At 45.1% G+C, this 9,266-nt stretch overlaps 2 protein-coding genes across 2 annotated transcripts in view; one reads left to right on the top strand and one right to left on the bottom strand.

Annotated features, from left to right (window-relative positions):
- Nucleotides 1-409: 409 nt before the first annotated feature.
- msh4 (mutS homolog 4) lies at nt 410-7,290 on the bottom strand (the record flags this gene model as incomplete). The annotated part of the gene is made up of 20 exons (XM_083684159.1): nt 410-621; nt 736-824; nt 1,125-1,299; nt 1,757-1,885; nt 2,000-2,118; nt 2,272-2,472; nt 3,187-3,311; nt 3,547-3,650; nt 3,726-3,862; nt 4,014-4,183; nt 4,300-4,364; nt 4,723-4,797; nt 4,972-5,039; nt 5,166-5,338; nt 5,499-5,672; nt 5,938-6,053; nt 6,144-6,254; nt 6,422-6,585; nt 6,707-6,849; nt 7,145-7,290. 20 exons carry the CDS (start codon nt 7,288-7,290, stop codon nt 424-426), a joined length of 2,682 nt encoding a protein of 893 aa, XP_083540285.1. The 3' UTR covers nt 410-423.
- Nucleotides 7,291-7,649: 359 nt separating this feature from the next.
- The window catches only part of vcpkmt (valosin containing protein lysine (K) methyltransferase), a 1,968-nt gene continuing 351 nt past the window's right edge, over nt 7,650-9,266 (top strand). The window contains exons 1-5 of the mRNA XM_083683017.1: nt 7,650-7,916; nt 8,030-8,143; nt 8,336-8,408; nt 8,588-8,707; nt 8,979-9,266. The exon at nt 8,979-9,266 is cut by the window's right edge and continues 351 nt beyond it. Of these exons, the coding sequence (XP_083539143.1) occupies nt 7,660-7,916; nt 8,030-8,143; nt 8,336-8,408; nt 8,588-8,707; nt 8,979-9,083 (669 nt within the window). The 5' untranslated portion in view covers nt 7,650-7,659 and the 3' untranslated portion in view covers nt 9,084-9,266. The remainder of the gene's footprint in view (nt 7,917-8,029; nt 8,144-8,335; nt 8,409-8,587; nt 8,708-8,978) is intronic.

Below are 9,266 nucleotides of genomic sequence, written 5' to 3' on the forward strand. Positions count from 1 at the left end.
ACAGGGGGGAGGAGGACGAGGGAGGGGGAGGAGGGGGAGGAGGGGGGAGGCCTCTCGCGTTGATTGGGGTTTTAAACCTACCACGTGGGGATATCAGGTCCTGGAAATACAAGTCTATCCACATTATTCTGTCAAGTCAATAACATTGAAATTCTATAAAACATTTTTTTTTAAAAAGAACTTTTATTCAATTCAATTCATATTTTCAATGTTACAGATATAAAACACTGAAATAAAACAAACAAACGACATAGGCCTTAACATAAGGTTTGACAGGGGATTAATGAAATATATCAGAGAACGACACAGTATCACTTATAGCAACCACTCCACCTCCTCCTCAGTCCTCTCCCTCCCTCTCCCTCCCTCCCTCTCTCTCCCATCACCCCTCCCCAACCATTGACATCCACTTCCTTCTCTGACTCATTCCTCCTCCGTCTCCATGGACACAGGCTCTGCTGCAACCTGCAGTTCCGCTTCGTAGTGTCTCCTCAGGCCCTTCAGGTAGATGCGCAGGCTGTCAGGGTCCAGCCTGGAGCTCCTGGCCGTCTGCAGGAGGCGAGTGGCCAGGTGGTACACGGCCCTCTGGCGTTGCGTTTCCGGATCGCTATGGTGCTTGGCCTGGAACCGTGGAAGATGGACGCACAGCAGGTTGAGGAAGCCAAGACAAAGACAGGGATGAGACCTGAATGTGAATGTGATCTAAATAAAGATATGATACATAAGTTAGCATACCAATAGCTGTTGGCTGACTTTGGAGGCAATCGTCTTCGCTTCCTGGATTATGGACGGGGGCAGCGCAGTCATCTCTGCAGCCCTCAGGCCTAGAAGTTGAACATTATTGTTATCCTAACATTACAATAAACCATTTACATTTCAGATGAGTGATTGTGAGACAATGTCAAGTTTCAGATTTTATGGGGGCGCTCAGTGGCGTAGCACACTAAGGCGCACACCATATCATCACAAGGTCCCTGGTTCGATTCCGGCCATCAACATATCCTCCATGTCATCTCTCTCTCTCTCTCTCCCATCCTTCCTGTCAATCTCTACTATCTCTATCCCAATAAAGCAGAAATGCCCCCAAAAAAAAAAAAAGTTTCAGATTTGATTTTTTTTTCTACCGTAGTTTCTTTCTTCGGAACATCCTTGGCTCAGCAGATAAGTGTAGACCACGCTCTCTGTGGCCGTGTCACCGGTGCGTGTGTGCTGCACCTCCATGTGCTGGTTTTCCACGTTGGGGTACAATGTCTCCAGCTGGCAGAGCTCCAGGAAGTGTGTGGCAAACAGAGCAAACGCCTGAGACAAGCAGGGAAAAAGGGCGCACACACGTTTCTTTTTTTTCATGATGGTTTGTTGCTTCGTCGACAGTATAGGTCAGAGAAATAACAATCTTATAGCTCTCTGGATGCATGCGTGCAGGAAGGAACTCACACCAAATATTTATCTGCTTTTTTTTCCCCCCACTTGATCTGAGGTGTGTTTTCGTAAAAGGAAAACATAGCCACAACATATGCAGACAGAACGGTTACCAAAAGTCTGTGGGACAAGACGTTCCATTTCATAACCGAGATGTACAGAGTATAACGTCTGCACTACTGATTGTAATCTCATTGTGGACAGAGTAAATATTAGTACACGGAAGTCAAAGAGAAGCAAGTATTCATGATTCATACACAGAAATCGCATCAATCATCTTTTGTTGCGGAGAGGAGAAAGGGCCTGTGTGGAATACGATAGGTTTGGCACGCTGTACCCTGAGGCTGAGGAGGAACTCGCAAACAGAGTGGCAGATGCCGACGCCCTCCTCAGCACTGGTGCCCCGCCCCAACTCGTCGATGATGATGAGGGACCTGTCACTCACGTTATGGATTATATAGGAGACCTTGGGAGCACAGAGACACACATATAAATGAATAAACGAATAAATAAGGATATTTTGGAGTACTCAATATCTCGTGCAGTCTGACGCTTAAGGTTTAAGGTGAACACAATCAACCTCCTTCATTTCCACCATGAAGGTTGAGGAGTTGGTCTCAAAGTCGTCGTCCACCCCGATTCTGGTGAAAATCTGGTCAGCAATGCGGAAAGAGGCATACTCAGCGGGGACAAAGGAGCCTGAGGGAGAGAGGTCAGACCCATTACGGAACAGCTTGTAAGGGAGCCTGTTCAATGGTCACAGCACTGGAACACTGTAAATGAGATTAGCCTACAGAATAGCACTTTGAATTAATGTTTGTTCATGTGAGGCCAAAGGGCCTGTCCACCTACCTATCTGAGCCATGATCTGGCACAGCGCCACCTGTTTGAGGTAGGTGGATTTGCCGCTCATGTTGGGTCCGGTGATAATGACAAAGTTGCTGCCCTCAGAGATGTAGCTGTTGTTGGACACGGGCTGCCGGCCAGCGATGCGCTCCAGAATGGGATGCCGACCCTGCTTGATGGCCAATGTGTCTGTGAACTCAGGACGCACTGCAGGCACAGAACAGGAAAACAACACCAGCAAGAACACAAAGCTCTCTGTTCAAATTGGAAAATGCTGGTGTCAATAAACGCAGAGCTGTATTTCACTTGATTGCTCAGGACATTTTGTTGATGTTACAATCACAAATGTTAGGAAATAACTTAAAACATTAACTGTGCACAGTACATCCAGCCAACAGACATTCCAGTCTCTCTTGTATATACAGTATATGTGGCTGGTCAAATACAGTAATGGTTATACAACATGGTTAATTTAAGAGTGAGTTCACTGCAATAGAGAGGGCAGACGATCATCACGTGTCCCTTCTAAGATGCTTTCAGACAGCTGAGGGGCAGCGATCACCACCCATGTGGCTAAAAGGGGTGGTGCCCAGACAACAGAGGCAACCAGTAAAGCTTTGCGTAAGCGAACAGCAGCCCCTTTGTCAATCAAAGTGGAGGCTGCTGCTGCTGACACACTGTCTTACTCCCGCTGTGACTGGCTGTGAGATGGATGTGAGTGGGTAGCTGTTTTATCAGATGCTGACTACTACACACGTAGATAAATCAAACCAAATAAGGAAAAAGGTTTGAATTTGACTGAATCATGTAGTTAGCAGTTCTCATGGAACATGGGCGAACCACAGTTATTTTCCAATTGCAGACATTTAGGATGAATGTGAATACCAGAAGGTTTCCTGCTTGGGTCTTAAGTTGACCTACCATAGTCTGAGACGGTGCACGCGTTGGCCAGTGACAGCAGCATGTCCAGCATGGAGACAGCGTCGGACAGCTTGTAAAGGCAGTGGATGTGTTCATGAACAGTACTCAGCAGTTGGCATACCACCCTGGAAGGAAACAGGTGACAGTAGGCAACAGGCCCAAACCCCCAGTCTACACTACAGCACCTCATAAACCAAATAGCCCCCTCTACTGGGTAAACGATAGAAATCAACTCACTTTTACATGCTGGTGGCAGAAATAAATAGGAACGTTCTAACACAAAGCGACATCTTTTTGATTGCGTCACACGCAAAAATCTAGCCTTGCAATTGTGAGCCTGTGAAACCAGTCGTTCCTCACACGTAGGACATGTGGAATATCTCCCTCAGGGCCTCGTCACAACGATCGTTCATCTTCATCAGGTCTGCCGTGGTGAAGCTGTAGTTGCTCTTGTGCTTGGTGACCTGGGGGGAAAAAAAGCTGTTTTAACGCAGCATGCAGAAAAAAAACGGACTTTCTCCTCAGGCTTTTAGCCTCACCTTGATGAAGTCAGCTGGTAACTTTCCGTCAGGGAGGGCGACCCCCTCAAGCTTCATCTGAATGAAGAAACCTCGAGCCGCACTGAAGCTGGTGCGCATCGGCAAACCATAGTTCTCCCCCACCTGGTCAACTAGTCCTGTGCATCATCAGGGTTCATTATGGCATGGATTGACACCTTGAGAAGGTGCCATCTTAAATATGCTCTGAGTATCAGTCTTAAATGATGGATCCAAAGATAGCAATTCATTTTCATTCATTTAAGATAACCATCATCAACCAGTGAGCACCTGCAATGTCATCCACAATCTCAGTGTAGGCTCGACGGGCGATGTCCAGGAACTCATTGATGTTGGGGCGCACAGCGTAACACTTCTGAGTGCGCATGTTGAGGCTCCCCTTCATGTAGCTGGTGTCGTCATTAATCACTGTCTTGATCTGCTCCAGAATCATGTCAAACCTGATGTACAGGAAACACAGATGTGCCTGTGACGACTTGCTTATCTTCATTGCCACGAGGCCGGTTTGAATCTAATTTCTGTTGATTTAGTGATGATGTGTTTCACAGGACAAAACCTGTTGTCTTCCAGGGAGCTGCTGTACGCCTTCAGCAAGGCGGTGTTGCAGTTCTTTAACCCCATCTGTTCTCAAAAACACATGTTGATTGATTTTCTTTGCAGGGCTAACGTAAATATGAAAAACAATGTTTGTCTTTCTATACAGAAGCTCTAAAAACCTAGTATGATGTGCAACAATTTAATTATCTATTACCATTGCTTGTATCATGTTAACATGTAGGCTACTGCTGTTTATTTATTGTTTTCCTATTTCACTTCTATTGTACTATTGTTTCTTTGATTTTTATGTACATTTATTATTATTATTATTATTATTATTAACAGTAATACTTTTGTACTGTGTAGAAAAGATAAAATAAAAAATAATAATATATATTTTGTATATATTTTAAAATACATTTTAACCCTATTAAGCACTTACCCGCAATGGTGGCACTAACTCCAGAATATGCTTCAGCTGAATCACATGTGTAATCTTTGCCTCTGCGACTTGAACCTACATTAACAGGGAAACCACCTGACTCTAACCACTGTTGTTTACTCCCTGTTTCAGCACTCTGGTTGTAGCCCACCATAGACCACCACCCCAATGAGAAGAAATGATGACAGCCGCAATATAATTGCTCGTAAATCAAATGCGTCTAACTAAGTTATCTAAAATCATATTTACTGTTTCCTGCTTGGGGATCTGGACCAGAACAGAGAGCAGTTGGTCTATGTCCAGAAAATGTCCGATGGCTGAGAAAGAGGGAGGAATTATGGACACCAGATCACATACTGTACAAAACAATCCATCAACATTTCAAGAAACATTAAATATAACATGAAGTAAAGCAGCTTGTCCTCTCCCAAATTGTTCCGGACCGTTCTTCAGGCCAAAGAAGAGCTCCTCGTCCTGCAGCAGCTCCTGAATGGCGTCAAGCCGGGTGTTTATGGTGTCAGCATCCAGCAGGGGCTCTAGAATGTTGGAGCGCAGCCTTCTTCCCCCACCAGGAGTTTTGGTGTAGTTCAGCACCCCTAACAGGGTATGCTCGCTCCTGCACACACACACACACACACACACACACACACACACACACACACACACACACACACACACACACATAACTTTGCTCTATGAACGGTTAATGAGATTCAGACACTGTAACAGTAACTGAATTATTGTCTCAAAACACGTCTCTTGTCTGGCCCTCATACCTGTGGTCCCTGTTGTTGACCACCAGCTCCAGGTTTGTGGCAGATGCTGAGTCGATCATGGCAGTCTGCTCACTGCCTTTGAAGCTTACTTTTAGTGACTTGGGTGCATAGATGGCGTTCTGGATGAACTCAAAGTATTTCAGCAGAGCAGCCGCAGCTGCCAGGCAATAGTATCTGAAGATGAACACCGCCAACGACAATAAAAGATAGTAGTATTTTTAAGACCTGCGCATTAAATTTTATTTGAACTAAAACAGAGGATGGAGTTCTCTGGAGTTACAATACAGGTTGTGTAAAGTGAGCTGTTTCTATTGTATATTTCTATTGTACTGCATATACAGTAGGTCATCTCATATAGGTTATTCTGCATGGGTGAAAATGTGTTAAAATGTGTTAAAAATGAAAGTGTCTGATTGGCTCTCTTGGCCCAGTAGCATACTTAGCTTGCACCTCCATGAGTACTGTGCTGAATTCTGGTGCACACAGCTGCTGAATGTATTCCAGACCTTTCCTCTCATTGAAATACTTTCTCTGGATAGCAGTGAAAGACACTGCCTGAATTAACATGGAGAAAGTGAGTAAACAAACAAACAAACAAAAATTAATTGTCTCTTAATTGGTTACAGACAGATGACGGTAGTGTACCAGGAAGTTCTCCGTAATGAGGCTGTATAACTTGGTCCCTTTGCCCTTCTCACTGGCAGTGTCTGGCATGAGTATCTCCAGTGGCACCAGGATATGAAGTTTGGTGATAACCTGGATAAGGTGTCAGAGAAAGACCTACTTCAGTGACCCGTTTTCAGTGCTAACTAAGATAACCTATGCTACTTGTTCACCACACGGAGATGGATTTGAATGTCTTTCCTGTGCTGACATTAGATTAGTTAACCTAACCGATTGAGCCTTTTCACTTGTTCTTCTACCTTGGCATAGGTCCCGGTGTCAGCAAACTGAGAGAGGACAAGCTCCGGGCATTTCAGGTCGATACTGGCCATGCCAATCTCACCCCTGGCCAACCCACGCCCTTCCACCACCGCCACAATCACGGAGGCAGTAGAGGCAGAGGTCGCAGAGGAGCAGGTGGTCACTGCAGAGATGGAGAGGATGGCATTTGAAACTCTCCGACAGAGGGAAGAAGAGTGTAAAACAACTGTGTGTGTGTGTGTGTGTGTGTGTGTGTGTGTGTGTTGGTGTATTCAGGGCTTCACCAGTGTGTTCAGTCTGTGGGGTTCGTGCAGCCCCAGCTGAGCCAGGGGTCCTCCTGAGTCTGGGGGTTCCTCCTACACTGCGGTATGAGGAGCCGCTGACAGTAGAGGGAAGGACAGATGAACTTGTCCTGCCCGATCTCGAGCTGTGATTTAGACCTGAGTCAAACACATGGAGGCAATCAATTATAGGGATACACACAAACTAGCCACTACGAGGTAAACCTGTGGCTAATTCGGTCAAGGCAGGCTGACTCTCTGTATCAGATGTTACTGCAAGATTTTTATAAATAATACCTGTTGGGTTTTACCCTAGCTAAGGTTTCCAATCGGACCATAATCATCATTCTATCAAACAATTCGCTAGCTAGGCCTGCATCACCTGCCGCCGTGACTGGCCGAGGACAATTTGGATGTGAGCTAGTGCTAGCTTCATCCGACGCATGAAGGGACAGTGAAGATGTTGATCGCGGGGTGTGCGACAAAGGTAGATTCTGTCCGCCTCGGTCCAAAGGGGACACCACCGAACTTTGTCCAGAGTCTGAGCTGCTACCAGGTGTGACCTCCTCTGTGCTGCTTCGAAGCATTTCAACAAGATATGTCAATGAATCGAAACACAAATTTGAAATGATAAAAATGACGTAGGCTAACTAGCTAACTAGCTAACTACTCAATCACGCTTTACGTTTACAACTTTCCCGCCAAGTCTGGACCGGTCTGCAAGCGCGAAATAATCAATGCACGTGGGAAGCATTCTGTGCAATATCATGATGACAACATTCCAGTTCTTTATTTTTTAGATGAATCAGCAAATAGGCTTAGCTGGAATGTCATACAGATTTGCCAGGTAATTGTGCTTGGCTACAGACTGTAAAAACGACTCCGTCGGCGTCCAGCATGGCTTGTTGCCAAGGAAGTAAGGAAGGAGGAAACCAGGAAGGAGGAGAGTAAACAAGATGGCGGAGCGGACAGAACACGAGGATTATTTTGTTAGAGATATTGAAAAAAATGACGGATCTATCCTGAAATTGAAGCAATGCTTCAAGGGAGACGTGGGCTGTGTGGTGTGGGATGCGGCAATCGTGCTTGCAAAATATTTAGAAACGAAACAGTTTTATGATGCTGGTTCAGGGGTGAACGTATGGGCGAACAAAAACATTGTGGAGTTAGGAGCGGGGACAGGAGTTGTCGGTCTTATGGCAGCAACTTTGGGGTGAGTGACAGCTAAAAATGGCACGTACTACGTAGTTATAATGTTTAACAAGACACGCACTTTAACTCTCACAGCATCTGATCACATTCTGATGGAGCGTTCCATTCCTACAGAGCTCAGGTTACCGTGACGGACCTGGAGGACCTGCAGTCTCTCCTTCAAGTGAATATCCAAGACAACCAAGCACTTGTCAGCAGCGGATCCATCACAGCCAAGGTATTGAAATGGTTTGTAGCTACTTATTCTAAGGTTATTTGTTAGTTTCTGATTACATTATCTATCAGCTGGAAGCCAGTAACGTCAATAAGAAAGCTATAGACTATTCAATATTTATATGGGTTTTATGGATTGGGGACATGTAAATATGCAAAACATGGACATATTGCAAATGCTTGATGTGGATTTCCCTTCTTCCAAAGGGGTGAAAATGTGTCTGAGTTCCTACCGCCCCCACATTATATCCTGATGGCAGACTGTATCTATTATGAGCAGGTGATGTACTTCATTCCCTTTGACCTGACTTCAGAGTTCAATTCATGCTGCTTCACAGAAAGCTTTTGTTGCAAGATCATTTAACAGCAGCCTTATAGCAATAGAACACTGTTGATCGCTGAGTGTGTTTCTTTGAGTTCAATGCACGGGTGGAAACTGATTGTCTGTTATTCCTACAGTCCGTGGAGCCACTGGTGGAAACCTTGAAGCTCTTGGCTGGACCAGAGACCTGCATCATATGTTGCTATGAGCAACGGACAGTGGGCATCAACCCCAAAGTAGAGAAACAATTTTTCGAGGTGAGAATCACATCTTAGTCACCTATTACTACACACACTGTTGACATGGCTAAATGCATTATGTTGTTGTTGTTGTTGTTGTTGTTGTTGTTTCTTGTTTGTCAGCATGTGCCTCTATAGTATTGTCCTTACAGTATATAAAAAGCAGTGTCTTACAGCATACCCTTACCTGCACTGAACAGCTATACACTGTTTGAGCGATGTTCAAGCAATTCTATTCTTCTCCTTCTCCAGTAACTTGCTATTCCTCTGCCCTTTGTTGTCCTGTTAGTTGCTGTTACGAGAGTTCCAGTCTGAGGAGATTCCTTTGGACAAGCAGGACCCAGAGTTCAACAGCACAGACATCCGCATCCTTCACATTCGCCGAGCGACCTAACTGTGTGTGTGTGTGTGTGTGTGTGTGTGTGTGTGTGTGTGTATTCCGGTCAGTACTGAGAATGAGTAGCATTGAAGATGACGGCATGTGAAAGATTCATTGCACCATGAATTGTTTCATCCCACTGTGTGGCTTTTAGAAGGAAAAGATAAACATTCAGCTGCAGATCACAACTTTGACCAT

The sequence above is a fragment of the Argentina silus genome, assembly GCF_951799395.1.
Source record: "Argentina silus genome assembly, chromosome: 13".
NCBI classification, from domain to species: Eukaryota; Metazoa; Chordata; class Actinopteri; order Argentiniformes; family Argentinidae; genus Argentina; species Argentina silus.